Source organism: Astatotilapia calliptera, chromosome 4, assembly GCF_900246225.1.
Source record: "Astatotilapia calliptera chromosome 4, fAstCal1.2, whole genome shotgun sequence".
Taxonomy (NCBI): Eukaryota; Metazoa; Chordata; class Actinopteri; order Cichliformes; family Cichlidae; genus Astatotilapia; species Astatotilapia calliptera.
In genome coordinates, this window is record NC_039305.1 from 13,747,652 (window position 1) to 13,769,665 (window position 22,014).

At 40.9% G+C, this 22,014-nt stretch overlaps 2 protein-coding genes across 4 annotated transcripts in view; one reads left to right on the plus strand and one right to left on the minus strand.

The window, feature by feature from the left end:
- Positions 1–10,457: 10,457 nt before the first annotated feature.
- On the plus strand, positions 10,458–16,341 carry LOC113020717 (somatostatin receptor type 2-like). Of its 2 annotated transcripts, none has more exons than XM_026164919.1 (2): positions 10,458–10,606; positions 12,805–16,341. In XM_026164919.1, the coding sequence occupies exon 2, from the start codon at positions 12,848–12,850 to the stop codon at positions 13,958–13,960; it is 1,113 nt and encodes a 370-aa protein (XP_026020704.1). In that variant the 5' UTR covers positions 10,458–10,606; positions 12,805–12,847; the 3' UTR covers positions 13,961–16,341. The 2 variants fall into 2 exon arrangements, with proteins under 2 accessions (XP_026020704.1, XP_026020705.1); XM_026164920.1 differs by lacking the exon at positions 10,458–10,606 and adding an exon at positions 10,621–11,377.
- Positions 16,342–17,446: 1,105 nt separating this feature from the next.
- Positions 17,447–22,014, minus strand: part of LOC113020721 (ubiquitin carboxyl-terminal hydrolase 22-like) — a 28,492-nt gene continuing 23,924 nt past the window's right edge. The window contains exons 9-13 of one of the 2 annotated variants that reach the window (XM_026164921.1): positions 21,808–21,934; positions 20,617–20,708; positions 20,147–20,209; positions 19,597–19,746; positions 17,447–19,511 (exon numbers count right to left, since the gene is read on the minus strand). In XM_026164921.1, the coding sequence (XP_026020706.1) occupies positions 19,469–19,511; positions 19,597–19,746; positions 20,147–20,209; positions 20,617–20,708; positions 21,808–21,934 (475 nt within the window). In that variant the 3' untranslated portion in view covers positions 17,447–19,468. Of the gene's footprint in view, positions 19,512–19,596; positions 19,747–20,146; positions 20,210–20,616; positions 20,709–21,196; positions 21,458–21,807; positions 21,935–22,014 lie in introns of those variants that run through there. The other variant, XM_026164922.1, reaches the window with a different exon arrangement.

Consider the following 22,014-nt stretch of genomic DNA (forward strand, 5'->3'; position numbering starts at 1 on the left):
TCAAATGTCATTGGTACAGCTATTATGGGAAATGGCTGGCACTTAAAACGTCTGTCAAGCGCAGTGATTTGCGCTGACTTTTAAATGATTCCTAATCATCCATCATTTTGTGGAGCGCATCAACCCACACTGTTTATTCCCAGCTTGATTACAACCTGTGCTTCCTGCTACAAAGATGAACAGTCCGGTGACATCATGCCAGCAAAATAAAAGATACCTCTGACAGCAAAATTCAGCTGAATAGCAATCAGAGGTTTGTCTCAGTTTTTATTAACAGTCACGGCATCTAATACCAAATCTTATCTGTGTTAAATACTCTTTAACAAATGAAGATGGGGACAGTGAGATCCCACTGAAACCACTCTGGATACAGCTGAAAAAGTATACTCAATATGATTGAAGCCTTCCAATGTCAACTGTGAACCTTGGTGCTCAAATCCGACTACTGTGTTCTAAATGTCCCAACAGGTGTGTTTCAAGGTAACGTCTGTATTTCTTAGTGCTCAGTTTGTTGTAATAGACTATGTGGAGCAACATGAAGCAGATCATTATCCTTCAGAATCACCTTAGTCACCACAACTGTGTCTCACAGGAGTTAGTTTGTTGCAGCAGGCAGAGTCATTTTCTGTAAATAAATCGCAGTGTGTTAAGACTACTGATAGAGCCGTTGGCACAGACCGGGCAAGGCGTATGGCTGAGAGTGCCTTAGTCACAGAAAAGACTTATAATGCCTTAAACACAAAGTCTTTGGTTTGATAAATAAATAACTCATCTAATTTGTTTTGTTCCATACACAGTTGTGTGTTGCAAAGTTGTTCATGAATGTCTGAGAAATTAATTTAGTCCTTTTTATTTAATGCTTTAAAATCAGTTAAAAATAATTTTAGCAGGTTATAAATGTCTTTCAAAGATCTCTTTGGGCATTGGCGTCTTTTTTATTCATTGCCAGTCTAAACCTTGTATCTGACTATTTTTAGGGGAATGTTGTTTTTTAAGCAACTTAACACTTAAAGATCCAAAACATGTAAACACAGAAACTTTATCAAAAAAAAACCTCACAAAATGTATTTCATTTTTTCAAGAAGCCTAAAATCAATGGAATTATGAACATATCATAAAAAATATCTTGAGATTTTGGTCCAAAAAGCAATATTATCTGGAAAAAATCTGGACAATGATTTACACTGCCAATGCAGCAGAAGCATATCTGGATAGAAAATCACACAGTAGAACACCATCATTCGTGGACTGGCCTCCCCAGAGTCCAACAAAAGGTAGCCAACATTCAATGTCTCCCAAGAAGGCAGGAGAACTATTCCTGAAAATGACAAGAAAACTGGTCTAAGAGAGTTCAGGCTGTGGTGAACAATAAAGGTGGCTTCATTAAATTCATTCATTAGACTGTTTTTGGCTTATATACTGTATTTCCATGTATGTTTGCAGGTGTTGCAATAAATTTCTGCCCATATTTCCCATTTTTCTAGCAAAATATAGGAATGAGAGGTGGCGCCAGACTTTTACACAGTCCAGTAGTAACCTTTTTTTTCTTTTACAATTTGCAGCACTATAAGTGACAAAACACTAAAGACAGAAAAAGGACAAAATATGTCAACAGTCTCTGAATGAAGCCTAATTTCCTCCACGTTTGCTAACTTATAATATAAACAGGTTCCAAAAACACCTGTTTAGTTTTTGTCACTGGTGGTACAGTCATTACATAATTGCCAAAAGCACCAGTAGTATTCATTAAATATTTTACAGCTGCCTCGGGCTTCTAATTGCTTGTCAATTCACCATGGTACGATGTATAATCAATGTTTTCAGTTCAGGGCCTGGACCAGAGAGGTACTTCATCATGCCTCAGTAATTAGAAAGCAAATAAAGACCTGAACTACCCAGCAAAGCCAAGTCAGGATTTCATTCTGCACATCGTTCAGTGCTATTATGTACTGCCATGCATTTTTCGCAGAGGGAATACCCGTAATAAGTGTTAGTGCCTAAAGGCCTCATGAAAAAATCTTTTTTTTCCCTTCAGTTGCCATAACATCCCAAGACACTTGTCTAATGCCAAGGTTTCAATGACAACACAGCTTTACCTACAATATCAATGTTAAAATCATACAGAAAAGTTAATAGATCACTTTAATTTAACTATATTGCATTGTACACAAAACCAAGTTGATGGGTCATTGATTCTTTGTCACGGCAAGGTACCTACTAATAAATTACAGTTTAAATTCCCCCATGACCTTTTCCTTTTCCTTGTCTTTCTTCTGGACAGTCAACATGTGCTTGTTTCCTGGCTTTCACAAAAAGAAGAAAAAAGAAAGCCTAATATCCAATCAATAACTGCTTAATGGACTCATGCGAATTTTAAATGCAGGATTAGCAGACAGGCATTGACGATGAAGTGCACCCAGTACTAGATTTTCCCTGAACTGCTATTTATGTAAAAACAAAGTATGCTTTTAAGCCATTAACGGCCACCCTAAATCTGAAAATAATGTTACAAACATTGCACTTCCCTAAGTTCTTTTCTTAAACGAAAAAGAAAAACAAGGCAGACACAGTAGATTAAGTCCAATTTTAAACCCGATGTGGTCTGACATCTTCCAGATTGGTTGTTGTTTCATGTGTCATGAGTAATACAAGTAGTGTTAGGACAGAAAGTGCAGGTCTGTCAGCTTACTAGTCATGGCTTTTGTGGCAAAAAACCCACATTCATCCATTTGCAAAGAAAGTGGCACCTTAGTATTATGCTATCATATTGAATAATGCCCCCAAATTTTCATGCCAGCCTGTTACTTACAGGGTATCATTTGCTCTTCTTTTGACCCCATGCAGATTACAGCAAGTACCGTACCATTTACCAGAGGTTGCAGTACCATTGATACAAGGTACAAGTGCTTAAAAACACAACTAACAAACAAAATGCTTAAAAATAAAAGTGATAAAAGTGTGTCTCTCTTTTACGGAGCCCCGCAAGGGACATGGGAGAAAAAAAAATTACAATGAACTTTTGCGAGATCTCGCAAAACTAACTCGGGATCTCGCAAAAGTTTTGCCATGTCCCTTGCGGGGCTCCGTACTCTTTCTCTGTCACTATCAGCAAGATGGAAAAAAATCATTATATATGTCTCTTTAACCACTTTATACAAACTAAACATTGAATTTTTATAGACTATATAATTGCAATTAGAATATGATTTTCTGAAACATTAATACTGTGTTCTAACTGTGCAGAAGACTCACTCATAATGCGATGGATGATTTGATTGGCTTGTGAACTGTCACCCGCAGGTTGACGAGTAGATGTTTGGGATGCTGGATTTGTCCCTCTCCCATCATGCAGAGCTGCTGAAGAACATCAAAAAACTTCAAAACCAACGCTTGGGTATTACAGATGTGAAGTGAAGCACTCTGCAATAGTGATGTGTCGGTCGCGAACGAAACGGCTCTTAGAGCCGGGTCTTTGACTTGAACAACGTGAGCCGGCTCCTTATCGCGAGCTGTGGGTTTTGTTCTTTTTTTTTTTTCTCTCACCCTCTCTCTCGCACTTTTTTGCCGCTTCACTCTGCATGCGAGCCTTGTGCTTTATGCTGGGATGGGGGGGGGGGGGGGGGTGTAGTTACACTCAGTAGCACAGGAAGCGGGAGGGAGAGAGAGAAAGAGCCAGGGACAACAACGTCACATTAGAAAGGTATAGTAATCATCCACAACTATTTTCAGTTGCGGATGATAAAGGATTCAGAAAGTTTATTCATGCAGGTCCATATGACAGAGAATGTGCATGTTCTTTTTGTTTTCATATTTTAATTTATATTTAATTGTGTTTTGGTTTGCAGTGTTTTGTGTTGTTTCACTTTAAATTTGTAAAAGGAAAAAGCTGAAAATTTAAATAGATAAAGGTTGATATGTGAATAGTTGGTTTTTGTATTTTTTTGTATTTGTATTAATTTATGGACTTATTTATTACATTTTATGTGGAGTGAATAAATAAAAGTATATTTACGGTGGCCCCTACAGACAAAGAACGTACAAACTTCAAAACACGTACAAACCCCGAAGCAGTAAAAACTCCAAAACATGTAAAAACTCCAAAACACGTACAAAACACAACAGAAGTGCTCCAGAATGCTAGGTGCAGTGTTGAGCTTTTGTTACCTAGTGGCTACACAAGCCAGCAAGTACCAACGACTGGATTTAGTGTGTGGTAGTAACAGGTAAATGAACTTTTTTTTAAATTATTTGAATATATATGAATGTTTGTGTATTTATGCTAGGGCTGCTCGATTATGGCAAAAATGATAATCACGATTATTTTCACTGAAATTGAGATCACGATTATTTGACGATATTTATTTAACCCTTTAAGACCTAAATGGTAAATGGTAAATGGCCTGTATTTATATAGCGCTTTACTAGTCCCTAAGGACCCCAAAGCGCTTTACATATCCAGTCATCCACCCATTCACACACACATTCACACACTGGTGATGGCAAGCTACATTGTAGCCACAGCCACCCTGGGGCGCACTGACAGAGGCGAGGCTGCCGGACACTGGCGCCACCGGGCCCTCTGACCACCAGTAGGCAACGGGTACTATAGAACCAAGTCCACCAGAGCTTATATTATTTTTTTTACATGCTGTAGTGCCATTTGTGAGAGCATTTCAAGTTGCTATACATCAATACAACTGTTATAGCCCATATTTTAATAATATGTATGCATTAAGTCCATAGTAATTACATAAATTGCAAAAAAGTGCAATAAACTACAAAAAAAATTGAAAATCGCTTTTGTTTTGTTTACATATATCTCTACTTGGAGAAATTTAAGAGGTTTATCCCTCAAAACTTTAAATACAATAAAGTTGCAAAAAATAGTTTACAACAACAGGAAATTTATTTTGAGTGTCTTCATAGTTTTATTTTGGAGATACAGCAATTTTTATATACTGCAGGAAAAACAAAAAACAATCCTATGATGCAAATTTGCAAAGAAAACAGCATGTGCATCATTTCACTGTGGGAAGTGTTACGAACAGCTGATGGATCGGCAAAGCCTGTTTCTGGAATATTATGTTTTTGTTCCTGCAAGCGCTTTTTATGCAATTTTTGCAAAGCTATATGTGGAAGGAAACCGTGACCGAGGACAAGCTGATGGCATCAGATGTAAGTACAACTCCTCCGGTTTCATATGCAAAACAAATTATTGCGCTAGCTTACACGGTTCAGGTTCTACAGGGATTTAAAAATAGTTACACAACACGGAGCGTGCTGCTCTGACCGGCTTTAAAGGGTTAACAATGACTTTAAAAAATAATATAAAATAGTGTGCAACACCACTGAAGTTTGTTTTTTTTTACCTCTCTTTTCAACCAACAGCAGTCACTCTCCTCTCCAAATAACTCCTGCTTAGCTTTCCGAGCTTCCCTCGGGTCCTCTTAATCAGCGGTCTCCAACCTTTTTTGCGCCACGGACCAGTTTATGCCCGACAATATTTTCACGGACCGGCCTTTAAGGTGTCGCGGATAAATGAGGGAGGGGCTAATAATCGGCTCAGTCATTTTTAATGATCGTTGAAAGCCCAGATCGTAATCGTGATTAAAATTCGATTAATTGAGCAGCCCTAATTTATGCAATACACATATGCTTTCAATTGTGTAATTTAAGTGATCTAGTAGTTCTGTTTTGGAAGTTCAGTTCAAGCTAGAAATGTGTTTTGGAGTTTGTACGTGTTTTGTCTCTAGGGGCCACCACATATATTTATATATAAACATATATAAATAAAAACACTTTTTAAAATTCCTTTTGTGCATAATTTTATATTATTGTTAATAATAAATTAATTAAAGCAACAAAACAACCTGAAGAGCCGGTTCGGAGCCGAAAGAGCCGGCACTTTTTAGTGAGCCGAGCCGAAAGAGCCGGTTCTCTAAAAAGAGCCGGAAATCACATCACTACTCTGCTGTTGTAACTTTATGCAGTGTTGCTCCAACTGCCCGTGTAGTGTGGGTTGTGGTCAACAATAACTTTAGACCAAGCACAGAGGACTGAGACGAGGCTATGGTGGAGGTCCGGACTTTTACTCCATAAGCTCAGAACACATACAATAACACAGTACCACCTACTGGTGGGAGGTAGTAATAGCTGCTGCTTATTACAATATACCACATCCCTCTTTTCCGAGATAAAGATACTACCTCTTAACTCCAATATTTTGTAACATAAATGCACCTTTTAAATCGTAGGAACATTAACAATATTATATTCTTGAGACATTAAGTAAAGCACACCTCAGATTGCTTGTCACTTGAGCAATGCAAATACACATCAGTGTAGTGTTTTGAAACAGATGAACACATGACAGATTAGATAAGACATGTCAAAATGAACATATGAAACATGACATATTTTCTCTCTTTTCCAACAAGACAGTTATCTAGCTTGTACAGAACAACGCAGGTACAGGATAGAGTGACTTTAAGTTTCCCAATCACTTAGTCTCTATACCTGGCAGGGCGTATTATTGCTCGGCCACTGCGTGTGTAACATGTGGGTGTGTTGTCCATACTTGCAGGACTAGAGTTTTGTGGGGTGTCATTTGCTGGTGGCTCCACTGGCTCTTGGGTGTGAACGGACAGTTCATCTGGGTCCATGGGTGTGTCCTTGAACAGACTTGGGTGTATTTTCCTCAGATGTCTCCTGTTCCTCCTGAGCACTTTACCATCTGGTGTTTGCACAGTGTAGGAGCGTGGTTCCTCTCGCCGATGAGTTACAACAGCTGGCTCCCAACCGCGCCTTGTTTGCATGTGCACAGTGTCGCCTGGGGTCAGAACAGGCAATGGTCTTGCGTGCTGATCATAGTGGCGTTTCCGCTTTGATTGCAACCCGCGCACTTTGTCCTGAATGTTCTGTGGGGTTGACTGCCTCAACACAGCACTGGTGCATGGCAGGGTGCTGCGGAGAACCCGTCCCATCAACATTTGTGCAGGTGACACACTAAGTCCTGTGACTGGAGTGTTCCTCAAAGACAACAGCACTAGATGTGGGTCTGTTCCAGTCCGTGCGGCTTTCTTAAGTGCATGTTTGACAGTCTTTATGGCTCGCTCCGCCATGCCATTCGAAGAAGGAAAGCCGGGACTGGAGAAAGTTAGCTTTATCTCCCAGGATGCTGCAAACGATCTCATCTCGTGGCTGGCGAATGGAACATGATCGCTCACTATCTCTTTGGGAATTCCGTGTCTTGCGAAGACTGATTTCATCTTCTGAATCACAGAGTGTGCCGTTTTGTCAGGTAAGTTAAGAACTTCTGGATATTTCGATAAATAATCCACTAACAAAAGATATGGATGATCGTTCAGTTCGAAGATGTCTGCTCCGATTTTCATCCATGGCAGCTCTGGAATCTGGTGTGGAATAAGCGGTTCAGCCTGGTTCTTTGGCTGCATTTGCTGGCATTGTTCACACTTTTCAAGCATAGTCTCTATGTCGTGTGACATGCCAGGCCAGTACAGCACTCTTCTTGCTTTGGCTTTTGTGCGCTGCACGCCTTGGTGGGCAAGGTGCAGCTTCTCCAGGATCACACGCCTGAAGCTTTGGGGTATTACGATCTTGTCCCCGATCATAATAATGTCATCGTGGAAACTGATATCGTGTCTCATAGGCCAGTAGCTGTGGAGTGTTTTGTCTAAACTCTTCCTTCTGGGCGGCCATCCGTTGAAGTGTCTTTCGCGCACGGCTTGTAGTACGCTGTCTGCTGCCACTGCTTTTTTCAGGTCACACAGTGTTTTCTCGCTCAATGCTGTTGTGATGATATGGCCCATGTATTTCACTGTGTCAACTTTGAACTGAATTTTGTCCTTGTTAAACTTCACCTTAGCTGCTCTTGCTTTCTCCATGACCTTCTGCAGGATTTCATCGTGTTCGTGCTCTGATGTAGCTGCAATTATCATATCATCTGCAATGATAAATACACCAGGAATGTTGCCGAAAGTCTCACAATTCTTTTGTTGAAAGACCTCGCTGGCTGATTTGATCCCGAATGGGAGTCGGAGGAAGCGATATCAGCCCCAAGGTGTATTGAAGGTACAGAGCTTTGATGACGGCTCGTCCAGCTTGATCTGCCAGTATCCATCTTTTTCATCCAATATGGTGAAGATGGATTTTCCTGCTAGCTTGCTGCGAACGTCCTCGTGTGTGGGAATGGAGTAGTGCTGGCGTTTAACTGCTTGGTTCAGATCACAAGGGTCCAAGCACACCCTTAGTGTTCCGTTCTTCTTCTGTGTGGCGACAAGACTGTTGACCCAATCTGTAGGCTCATTGACAGGCATTATGACATCTCTGTTTTGTAAGTCCTGTAGCGTCTTCTTCAGCTCATCCATTATGGAGAGTGGCACGTTCCTGCATGCGTGAATCACAGGTGTTGCATTTGGGTCAATATGTATGTGGTGAAGTCCAGGGAACTCACCTAAGCCTGTGAACACATCAGCGTACATCTCCACAAGTTCTTCCGAGGTAGAAGGTGGTTTAGCTGATTTCGGTACAGAGGATGTCATGGCAAGGGTCTCAACTCGTTGCACCAGATGGAGCTCTTCACAAGCTTGTCCACCTAGGATCGGTTTATCTGCGTGGCTTGATACAAGAAAGTCAAACACAGCCTTGTGCTTCCGTGCTTCACACTCAAGAGACACCACACCATCTGCACGTATGCGGGCTCCACCAAAAGCTATGAGTACAGTCTTTGTGGGCTGTAACCGAGGCATATCTGGTAACTCGTCATAAACTGATCTGGGGAGCACATTTGCGTCCGCACCTGTGTCTAGCTTGAAGGTGAGTGGTACGTCTCCGATTGTCACACTTTCATGCCATTTGCCAGTCTTGTGCTTGTCGCTGGATACCATGCCGATGTATAGTGAATCGCCATCAGTTTCAATGTTGTTAATAGTTTTTGTTTTCTTGAAGTGTCTACTCTTCTCTGCGCTAGCTCTGCACACTTTTGAGAAGTGGTTATTTTTCCCACACTTGTGACATGTTGCCCCATAGGCTGGACACTGTCGGAATGCGTGTTTGTTGCCGCATTTGTGACAAACTGTTTGTTTGTCGTTGCTCAGTTTGTTTTTACTGTGTCCTGATTTAATGTATCCTGGCATTTTTCTTAATGCGTCCACTGACGTGTCTTGGGCTGCAGTTATTGACTGCATGGCCTGAATCTGTGACTTGGCTACTTCTGCTGATCTGCATATTTCTATCGTCTTGCGCAGTGTGAGGTCGTTGTCACGAAGCAATCTCTCTTTTAGTCTTGCGTCACTTATGCTGAACACCAATTTATCCCTGATCATGTCGTCCTCATTGATCCCAAATTCACAACTTTTACTTCTCTGACGGAGTTCCGTGACATATCTGTCCACTGTTATATCCGCCAACATTGGGTATGACCAGAACTTGTGGCGTTCAAAAACAACGTTCTTTCGTGGACTACAGTATTCCTTAAACGTTTTCAAAATGTCCGCCATTGTCAGTGCGTCTCCGGTCGGGGTCACTGTGAGCGTGTTGTACACTTCAAGCGCTTCTTCGCCGATAGTGTGGAGAAGAATGGCTATTTTAACCTTTTCATCCTTCTCCAACGCACCCGTAGCAGTCATATACAGTCCGAATCTTTGTTCCCATCTGCGCCAGGTCTCAGATAAATTGCCTGTGAGCAGTAGCGGTGATGGTGGCTTGAATTGCTCCATGCCGTTAGCAATGGCTACTGTTAGCTAATCTACGGCTAGCTTACTCACGTCGCGGTCCCTGTTCACACGGTCTTGCCGACTTCTGACACCATGTTGTAACTTTATGCAGTGTTGCTCCAACTGCCCGTGTAGCGTGGGTTGTGGTCAACAATAACTTTAGACCAAGCACAGAGGACTGAGACGAGGCTATGGTGGAGGTCCGGACTTTTACTCCATAAGCTCAGAACACATACAATAACACAGTACCACCTACTGGTGGGAGGTAGTAATAGCTGCTGCTTATTACAATATACCACATCTGCAACCACCTCAGCTACATCCTGCATCGTTGAGACTGCTAGATATGTATTGTGTTTACCACATTCGGGAAACAAGATGAAATTAGCTTTGCATGAGTGCTAGAGGTTTCGGCAGCACCTGATTGTTTTTGCAGCTCTGTGCTCACTACTGCCCCCTGAAGGGTAAAAGCTGAACTAAAGGTAAAGTATGGGCATGAACTTGCACGACACTTTTTTTTTTTGGCTGAAAGTAATATTTTCCTTTGTGGATGACATCCAAGTCTCACTCCAGTCACTCCATTTTCTTTTCTTTTTGACAGTTTGACTTTCACTGTGCAATGCCTATGCCGCATTGCTCAGACTGTAAAGTTTAGGTTCATTCGGCTAGCTCTAATTTCCCAAGGGCTGCCACAGCGGATGGATCCGTATTGTTTGATTTGGCACAGATTTAAGGGCAGATGCCCTTCCTGACGCAACCCGTCCTTTTATCTGTGCTTGAGGGACAGGTGTCGTACCATTTGTGTTAGCTCCTGGTTTCGAACCACAGAGTTTTCACGTGTAAAGCGCATGCGTTAAAGGTTTCAGCTAAAGGTAAGCTCCTTTTTTTGTGCGCAATCAAAAATCTGAGTTTGTAGCTTCCGGGAAAATTTGGGACAACAGACCGTCTCCTAGCCAATCCTAGTCTGACTTTAAGGAAATGCGTTCTGACATATTTTACCCAGAAATTACATAAAATTGAAATTAAAAAAAAAATGTAGATCGGGTAAATAAACTTTAGTAAATAAGTAAATAACCTTTTTCATGAAAAAGAACTCGTGCCTCGATCCTGTAACCAAAATGTTAAAGTCAAATGATAACTGGATGATAAGCTGGTATGAACTGACCTCCTTTAAGTCTTGGTGTCAACTTTATTGTCACATCCCAGAACTATCCTATCCACAGTGGCGCAGGGCGTTCGCCACCAGAGTCGTTAAATTATAGCATGCTTCATGCAGATCAGCTCCATCTTATGTGGGATTGGCTATCTGCATCATTGTAGACGGTCCCTCTTCGTTCAGAGGTGAGTCTCTTCAGCACCTCCCCGGCACTGCTTAAACATCCCCGCGACCGCCTGCCGGAGACAGTTACTGCGCGCGCCACACCACGAGGGCATCCGTCTCCTTTTCTCTTGCTGCGTAACACACAATACAGTACGGATTTAATGCAAAACGAAATTTTGCATCACGCAGTGGTTTTCCATCTCGCCCATGAGACAAACTTGGGGAATATTTAAAGATGAACCTGCCGTGGACACTTAAAACACTTGAACCCACACAGAAGCGGTGTGTTCTGTGAATGCTGAAAAAAAAAGCCCAGTTACAGGTAAGATAATAACTTCCAAGAGCAACTGATAGGGATGTGTTAAAAAATGTACGAAAATAAAGGAGAAGTCAGATTTACGGATTAATGAATTAAAAACGGGAAATTGAATGTGCTTGAGCCAAAGAAATGTCTCGCCCGTTTTCCATGGGCTGTGGTAATTTTGTTAACTGTTTACACAGGCGCAATTTCACAACACACATAACCAAACAATATCCTATCCTGTTTGTATACAGAGTTTCCTAATATTGTTAATGAATGACTTAACCTCACTCTTTCAGTTTGTCTTTTCTGAACCAGATTTGTGTCATTGTCTTGTCTTCTGCTAAAAAAAACAAAAACAGATTCCTGAAGGCTTTTAGCTACAAAATACTCTTTTTACCATCTTTGCTGGAAGCAAACTGCATTCCTGACTCCTTTCTTCCTGTGCTGGCTCTTGGCTGTATATTTTTATAGGGAGAGATAGAGAATACCTGTTGCTCAGTTTGCACAGTACCTCAAACACAGCATTTTTTCCACAATATACCAGACACCTGCAGTGTTTAGGTGGTGATTCATTTTTCATCTACACAGGTGCTTTGGGCACCATGTTAATCGTGTCTGTGCTCTGCCTCTATAGAACTAATCACTAATCTTGTTTATTCTTTGCGATGGGAATGTGCTTTTTCCAGTTTCCAAGTGATAGGTAATACAACAGTGTAAGCACCCGAACAACAGTAACATGTGGTCGGCTGTTTACCAAAATACAAGACTGCAGGCAGAGTCCAACCTTTCCTGCTGCTATGGAGAAAATGATGCACTGGCATAATAAAACCTCTTATCTTTTTGGCTTCAAACTAAGTTGTCAGACCACGTTTGCCTCCTGTGTACTGGCAGTGAAAAGCACTTCAGTCTCACTGCAACAAGGCTATTGGCAGTGCCGTGATTCCCCCCATTCAATTACTTAAGCTGAGATAAATTTACATCCATGCTTTCCCCCTAATAAATTGGGGGGTGGGGGGGAAATGTGTCAACAACCAATCCAAGGTGGCTTGTCACAGCTGATCGTTTTGCAGCGTGTGAAATGAAAGAATTTCCCCCGGGAGAGCTCATGGCTTTAGGGGGTGTGGAGTGATTTCCCTCGGTAGCAGTAAGCCTGACCGAATAAACGCGCAAAGGTCTAACCTCAGGTAGAAAGCAGCATCTAAGCTTCTGTATGAGAAGATATTCCTCCTAAGACATGCTGTTATTCAGGTCTGTTCTCAACAGAGATACAGATAATCACGGTGTAGACTATTAGATTCCCTATATAAACTGCTGGCCATACGTGTGGAAAAAATACAAATTTTCTTATTGCTACATCGTGTGCTCGCATGTGGACAGTTTTCTGCCATATAATAGCCACTCATATCATCTGTCCGCAACATAGCTTCTCTTGTGCTTGTGTCCAGGTGGGATGTCATAATCAGTGCGACACAGAGAGACTGAGGTGTCATGGACTCGTGGATCTTCCCGTCATCCCCTCCGAACCTGTCGGAGCACCTCATGTACGACAGCTTCATGCAGGACAATGAGTCCATCCCCCACGGGAACTACACAGACCACAGCTTCAACAGAACCAGCACGGTGGTCATCACCTGCATGTACTTTCTGGTTTGTGCTATGGGGCTGTGTGGAAACGCTCTCGTCATCTATGTCATTCTGCGCTACGCCAAGATGAAGACAGTTACTAACATCTACATCCTCAACTTGGCGGTGGCTGACGTGCTCTTCATGCTTGGCCTGCCGTTCATTGCCATCCAGTTGGCCCTGGTCCACTGGCCTTTTGGGCCTGTGCTATGCAGGGTTGTGATGACCGTCGACTCCCTCAACCAGTTCACTTCTATCTTCTGCCTGATGGTCATGAGTATTGACCGCTACTTGGCTGTGGTGCATCCCATTAAATCCACAAAGTGGAGGAAGCCACGCATGGCCAAGACTATCAATCTGGCAGTGTGGGGGGTGTCGCTGATGGTTAACCTGCCAATTGTTATTTACAGTGGTGTAATTACAAAGCATGATGGCTGCTTCTGCACCATCGTATGGCCTGAACCTCAAGAGGCTTACTACACAGCATTCATGTTCTACACATTCATTCTAGGCTTCTTCCTGCCCCTCATGGTCATCTGCCTTTGCTACCTGTGCATCATCATCAAGGTGAAGTCCTCGGGCATCCGTGTGGGCTCCTCCAAGAGGAAGCGCTCAGAGAGGAAAGTCACCCGGATGGTGTCCATCGTGGTGGCAGTGTTTGTTTTCTGCTGGCTGCCTTTCTACGTTTTCAACGTCACATCAGTGACGGGCACCATCAGCACCACCCCGATTCTGAGAAGTACCTTTGCATTCGTGGTGGTTCTAGGATATGCCAACAGCTGTGCTAACCCCATCCTTTATGCCTTCTTATCAGAGAACTTCAAGAAGAGTTTCCAAAATGTCCTGTGTCTTAAAAATGTGGGAGGGCTGGACGAGGTTGATCGAAGTGATAGCCGACAGGACAAATCTCGCATGATGAATGACCCGACGGAGACCCAGAGTACTCTCCTCAATGGGGACCTGCAGACAAGCATCTGAGGGGCGGCTGATTGGACTCATGTACACACTCTCAGAAACAGTCATCAGTTACCAATCTCTCTAAGGTTTCATCAGGAAGAACATTATTAAATATTAAACTTATTAAAAACCAACACAGAGGAAAAATCAAAGGCATGCCAAACTGCAGTGTCCCTCTTGATGTATTATCAGGTTCTAAGCAAATCTATTATAACATAATAACACAAATTCATAAATGCTGTCTTTAGGCTGTGGATGAAATGCAAATTTAATCTCCTCAGTCCCGAGTGTATTAACTCTGAAGTAACTAAACAGACGTCAACACCCAATTGCAAATGTGCCCAATTAACCAGTGTAGTAGAGACCCAGCACTATGTACAGAGTTTATAGCAGAGAGGCTGTGCCAAGTTTACACATTTTTGTATTGGCTGAAAATAACAAGAGAACAGTGTGCTCAAGATATTGTGTAACTGCAGATTATTTGCTTCTTTTCGGGAAGTATTTTGACAGTAAACAAAATAGAAACTGTATTTAAAGAAAGTCAGAAAATGTATATAAATATATGAATCTCTCAATCCTGTCTTGTACAAAACAGCTGTAGAACATAACGAATGTCACTGCTGTTGTGTGTCGTTATGTTCTGTAAATAGCTACTTTTTTCTTATTTTTGTGAGTGATTTTCCTTGGAAGACAAATGTATCTCATGTAAATATGAATGTTCAGTAGGCCACCAAATATTTAGTCCTGTGTCACTTTTTCCCTGCATTACACTATGTACATATATAATTTAGGTCCCATTAAAGGGTACTGGCTTGACAGTTTATCAAGCAAGCCTCTAACCAAAGTGCTGCTAAGATGTATAGACATTTCGTAGGGTTGTAATACCATGGTGGTATTAAATAGAGCAATGTTACCTTCCTGTTTTACTGGATTTTTCACAACACTGCTTATTATTTAACGACATCTACCATATAATAATCTTGCTGTCATTGTTTGCAAAGTAATAATTACCAATTAGCTTAAATTTGGGGGAGCTGTTTCTAAATGATCAAGAATGAATCCAGAGTCTTTTTATTATGTTTTTTCCAAACCTGAAACCTGTTAAGATAATTTCTTATTTATAGTTATTTTACTGCAATTTTTTCTGTCCACCGGTTTCCCAGGAACTGCAGTGCGCATCAAAGGGTACAGATGACTTGATCTATATCTTAAATCAGTTCCTGTATCTGGAGGCTGAGCTTCCACATCACATATTATTAGTTAACACTTTGTATCCTTTGACTCTGACCCATCGTCCCCCGTGGCGTCTTGGGGCTACATTTTGAGTGTGGTTTCTAACACTTTGTGTCTGCGTGTTGTGAATTTGTGAAGGGCTAGAACACTTATCCTAAAGAGGCTGTGGTGTTCCTTTTTAAATCGTCATTGTGCTGCTCCAGGAGTCCACAGTTCCTTCTGGCAGCCCGTGACCTCTCTGTTCCTATAGTCGGATTACTATCTTTGTGTTTATGAAACATTTATATTAGATGTGGAGGTTTCTTCAAAAGCATCAAAGCTACTGATAGATTTTAATTAATTCATGAAGAATCGTGACTGCCCATGTGTTGATGTGAACATGTCAGCTAGCACTCTCTAGCAAACAAGAGGTAAAATACGTGTTACTACTGCCTTAAGCATGCCGAGTTCAATATGTACTTCTTTGTGTGAGTGTTTACATGATATGCAGAAGTGCACACACACACACACTTAGTCACACCCCATCCATAACTAACCAAATTCCATATCCAGCCTGGCACTCTCTCTGCACTATTGCTGCATATGTTAACAGGATTGTAACTTCTTATTAGCATTGAAAGACATGGAGCACCTCTAGTGTCCTATATTTCTATAGCAACAGTGACCAGTTGGTATTGGTTGCATAGAAACATTTATAGCAGGACAATACTAGAGAGATGACTCCAGGAATACATTATGACTAGATGTTGCTCAGAAGACTGAAGAAGAAGAAAAAAACTCACCATCTCTGAGCTATGAAACCAAACACATCAGATATACATGTGAAAGCTTATAGTCTGTATTAGTATGTGTGAGCAAAATAAACACCTTGCATTAAGTATCATGGTAGCAGATATCAAGGGAGAGCTGTGTTACTGCTGTTTATTAATGCTGATTTCTTAAAATCCATTTTTTCCTTTAAAATATCTGAATTGGTTACATTGCCTGTTCTATTGGTGTTTTATTTCACTTTTCTTTGTTTTGTGAATGTTACCATTCCTGTATTTTGGGATATATATGTTCTCCCAGCTCCTGTTTAGTTAAATTAAAGTGAAATAGTTATCTAATGAGATGAGATGAGATTGCGTATAGTTGTGTTGAAACTAAATAAAGAATATGTTCAAAAATCATTTGGTGCAGTCTTTTAAAACTGACCTTTGTCACAGCATGAATGAGCAGGTAAACACAGATGTTGTTTATGAAGAGTTTGGGACTTAGATATCAAAGGTATCCAGAGGTGTGGCTAAAGGGGAAATTTGATTGGACCCTCTCCCTCCCTGGAGAGGGAGAGGGTCCATTGCACTGACATGCACTGACATGTGGTCATGTCAATGCAATCATGGGTGGAAATTAAAGGGGTATAGCACCGCTCATTGCAATCATCAAGCTATCACTTTAAATTATAACTATTTCATGTTAAATATTATTAAACCCAATGAAAGCTATTAGTTTAAATGTAGACTGGAAGATAATTTATTTTGAAAGTTGAACTCCCCCTCATGAACCTCACATTGGCTCAGTCCACTATAGTACACTGCACAAAGCATGTGTGAGTGGTCTCAATACCCACTAAAATTAAGCACGTTTGGTGTTGTAATAACCGGACTTTATTTTTATTAATACGCTACCTCGCTGACTTGTGTTTCAATATTGTTACAAGGTGGCTACGGCTTATTTCCTAATGTGTGTTTATGGAGATGAGGGATTTGTGCACTCATTTAATTCTCAACCAATTTTCTAAGGATACAAAATGTTAAATTAAAATCCAATTTACTTTAAACTGTTTTAATTAGGCGGAAGTTATAGTCGCTTAACACAAATTAACACAAAATAACTGTCTTAGCAAATCATAAATACGAGACAAGTTTCACTTATGTCATAAATAATGAAGTAATGTAAAGTAGTGAAGGGATACAACCTCATCTTATGTGCTGTTTTAGTGCAGGATGTGGTTAAATGCCCATGACCAGGCTTGTTCTTTTTTTGTGTTGCGGTTTTAAATGTGACCACAAGGTGGAGCCATAATCACATGCCTACATCTGATCAGTTAGGCATGTGATTATCAGCTATCAGCTGTGTTTCAGCGTTCAGTCTAAGTTTTGACAAAGTGAGACTCCACTTTTGTTTCTGTCCTTGTTCTTCTATAACAGTACATGCACGGCAGCGCTTCACTTCTGAAAATATATTTTAATGTGCAAACAAAAACAAAAAGAAAGAAATGAGACAGACAGCATATCCATATTCCAGTTTTGTTCTGAGTTTAATCACTGAAACGAATGAAGCTCTCCTCTTCCTTTTCGTTTCAGCTGTGTCCCTGAATGTCCTTTGGGCGGTCTCAACTGCTCCACCACAGAACAAAACCACAGTGTGACCATTTCAGAAGTCTTCAATTTCACCCTTCAGAAATTCCTCACTGTCTACGAGCTGAGGTTACGCAGGAGACCAAAGGATATGCATGTTGGTTTTCAATAGAGCAGCTAAACAAACAGGGGTTCCTTTTTTTCTTCTTTATGTGGCATTACTTTGTGATTGGTTAGGGCCCTGGTCCTCTTTTTTCCCCCCTTTTCTTTTCTTTTTTTTTTTTTTTTTTTTTAAATACAAGTTTCAATCCGTCAATTTTTTTTTAATACACACAATCAGTGACCACAAAACCCTGACACATATGTGTGTTACCTAAAGTCTGAGTTGACAAACAATTTAATAGAACACTAGGTTTGCAGAGGCAAGACATACTGTAAGCCAAACTGGTTTACACCATCCACAGTTGCCATGGAGAAGATTAATACTGATGGATGCAGAGCCAGACTGCGGTCGCACAGGGCCCATATATGTGCAATGTGTTTAATCCACTAGAAATCTCAAACAGCCTTCTCACCCAAAAGTACAGAAGAAACAAATCATGACGGGCAACAAGCCTCGAGCCATTACTAAGGGCAATTTTTCACATATAAGACCATGAGAGCCCAATCGCATGCAGTGCTGTTAACAGGGCTTCTTTTTTTCCTTTGCACAGAAACATTCAAGGTGTTCAACTCGAAGAGAACACATCAGCCTCACATATTACAGGACCTGATCTGTAGTTTTGTGTATTGAATCTTCTTGTCATACAGTACAAAAACCCAAAGCTCACATTCAACATACACACTTTCTAAACAGCAAAAGGTGAGCCAATTAGTCATCACCATCATTATACCAACAATTCCACAAGAATGAAAGTATAATACGTCAAAACAAAAAAAGAAATTTCCAGTACCAGGACAGCAAGAAACATATGAATGTACTGAAAATAACAATTAAAAAAAAATTAAAGACACTGAAAAGAAAACAAGTAAACAAAAATTCAACGAGTCGCTAAAAAAATAAGATATTCCCTGCCCTCAGCCAGACTTTAAAAAACAAAAATGAAACAATCAACACAGTAAATAATGAAACATGAGAACACACAGGTCCAAATCTGTTTAGTTTCCATGGCAACGCTTCCCCAGCTACTGGCAAAGGCAGCGTCTCCAAGCTCTCCCATTATTTCTTTGCCCATAAAAAATAGATGTATACTAGATTCATACAGTATTTCATAACTAAATTCACAAATGATAAGAATCATAACCATAAGTTTAAAAATGTTCTTGCAAAGTTCATAATACGCTGATTTATATATTTCCTTTTTTGTCCTTTTTTTTTTTTTTTTTTTTTGCATTCAGTCCTTTATGCATATGACAACATACTGTCCTCCATCATCACTAAGTTAAATGCTTGGTCAGCTGAAATGAGAGCACCATGGGAGAGAGATGGAGAGTGTGTGGGAGGTGGAGAGGGACAGAGGGTGGGGTGTGGGGTCAGAATACTGTGAGAGAAAAAAAAATCCAGATATGACCAATCGGCGTGACAGTCGGTCACGCTCAGACTCTGCCCCTGCAGCAGGAAGGGGAAGGGAGAGAGAGCGACGGGGTGTGGAGCCTCTTCCCTCTGCCCAAGCCTGGAACTGGCGGTGCCTGACCCTTCCTCCTCCTCCTCCTCTTTATTCAGTTTTGTCAAGTAGATGCCAAGAAGTAGCTCAGTGCTTGTTTTGTTTTCTTTTGAAAGTATGTGTAATTTTACACATCTCTTTTTGTTTGTTTGTTTGTTTTCATCCTCAAGAACTGGAGGAGCAGACTGGTAGTCAGAAAGTTTCAGGTAGCTTTGTGTGTTTCATCCTGTCGCCAGTCACATGACTGTCTCATTTAAAAGCAAGTGGTTCTTCATGGTCATTGGTCACAAAGACTACTCATACTCAAGGAACTGTTTATGGTAGAATAAGAGATACCTAGAAAGAAAAGAGAAAACAAAATGAATTACAGTATCACACTGTATCAGACTGTGTACCACTAATGTTGTGTTTTGACTTTTACCCTTCACTATCGAGTACATCCTTAATGCTAGCCTTGGTGATTATGGCATCATCACATTTGAACCACTGATCCTTGTGCTGGCGGATAAAGCTGGTGTAGTGGCCACTCTCTAATGTGCCTTGGTGGTTGACCACAGCAAACAAGGAATACCTAAAAAGAAAAAAGAAAAGAAATGGAAAAACTGAGTTTTTAATGCAAGAATATCCCATCATCCCACCAGTAAATGAGCTCGTTCGGTTCAAAACCCAGTACCATTAAACTTTAAGGTCATTTTTCACACTATAGAGATATTAAGGAAAAAACATTTTCACAAACGACACAGTATCTTCCCAATAAATGTCCTGGAAAATTAAAGCAGTTGTAGCTGCAATGGATGAAGAAAACTAAGCAGCTTTTAATAGGCTTCAAATTGATTTAATTAGGGGAAGTCACAGCCGGATGGTTTGGGTCATTAGCATGTGCTACTGTGTAAGAGTCTTTGATGTCATACAGCAACAAATGCTGATAATTTAGTGATATTTCGTGAATTTTGCTAATGCAAGGTACTCACTTATTGTCATTGTTTAATACATCAACCGACTGTTGATACTGCCCGTTCATTCTGCTCTCTTTACTGTAAAAGACAAAGAAGACAGTTAATGTTTGAGGCAAGTATAAACTTCCTCAAAAATCCACTAGGTGGCAGAATACTACAATCAATGAAAGCACGTTGGTTCTCTGCCTGTAACACTAATGATGTTTCAGTCTATGAGCGGAGCTGAATGGATGCAACATTCAGGGGTGGGGCAAGACTGCTGCTGCATGCTCTAGTGACAGTGTATATTACTAGGGAGCATTTACACAAAGCATGTCATGAAATGTAATAAATGAATTGGGAAGGTGAAGGCTATACGAGGAAAAGTATTTTTTCCCCATTTGGATCTTAGCTGCCAAATATTTACTATAATATATATGAAAAGAAAAGCTGAGGGCCTCATTAGTAGTAGAAATGAAACATGTAGACTTCAGCGATCATCTAACCTGGACGCCATGAAGGGTGTCATGTCCAGCTCTAGGGGGAAGGAAACATACGTGGTGATCTTCCTCCGTAGTTTAGCAGAGTGCTCAAACCGCTGGAGAGGGCCAGAGAGGGTTGATGAGAAGGGAGACGGGAAAAGGAGAAGTGGCAAGAGAGAGAGGCGGGGGGTGGGGAAACCAATACTATATGTTTAGAATTAACAGGCATCATTTTTACAAAAAAACAAAACAAAACAAAAAAAAAAACATGAGTGAAATGTATGTTTTCCACCCTGGCTGTCAAACATTTCCATATTTGTAATGAGATAACAAGTGAGGCTGATATCCATCTAAGACAACATTACTGCAGCCTACAAATACATTATAGCTCTCCAGTATTGCAATAAATAAAACATGAAGATAATGGAGCACCATATGAGTCATTAAAAATCATAAATGTCCTGGGACACTGCACAAAGGTGCAACACTGTAGGAGGCAACAACAGCTAAATTGAATTATGAACACACCTACGCACATGTACCAGCCAGCTAAGGCACTGCATAATGTGAACCTTGCTGACATCAGATGAAAGGCTGCATACACACAGAGCAAAATGAATCATATATTAATGCCACTGCAATATAGAACAAGTACAGATAATTGAACAGCAGAATGCATTGGCATGAAGGCGGAAAGGAGGGAAAGTTCACGTCAAGATCAAATGCATTTGTTTTCCTCTGGCCTGCAGTGCAGTCTCTAACTAAAGGAAACACAGAGCTAGTCAACCTTATAGCTTGGCATTAATGTTTACATCCTGTCACGAGCGAGGGCAGGTTCAAGATTCTCCTCCGTGCAGCAAAAAAGCTAAAAAAAAAAAAAAAAATGGGTAGCACGATGGAAAGAAAAGTAGTTCCTACATAAAACTGCTCAAATTGCTGCTCAAGTTTTTAGGGGATGAGACCTTAGCATTATAAGGAAATACTTATTAGCTCAATTACATATAAAAGCATGCAGGAATCTCATCAACACATGCACACATTTGATTTTAAGGGTGAACTTTCCTTTTAAGTCACACAGCTCTTTTAACTATTTCGGAGTGGTGACAAAATTAGACGTGCGAATGTTAGATCCTCAGATTAGCCTTAAATAATCAAACTGTCAGACAGTGACAGACAATGTAACGAGTGATAATTGGCAGCGCATGGGTGACTCACTTTGAGATGGAAACATGCTACGATGGGAAGCTTCTTCATTGTCAGCTGTTTGGTGGACTCCTGGTAACTATGGCAACCACCACATTTTATTTTGGCACTGCTTCCTAGATGCTCAGGTCGCGTAAACCTGCAGAGTGAAGAATGCAATAAAGAGAGAGGGGAGAGATGACGTGTTAAAACGTGCAGCCAGAAAATGGATATGGAACG

Bases quoted from the DNA above. Each gene is read 5' to 3' on its own strand.
- LOC113020717 (XM_026164919.1), top strand. From the start codon at position 12,848: ATGGACTCGTGGATCTTCCCGTCATCCCCTCCGAACCTGTCGGAGCAC.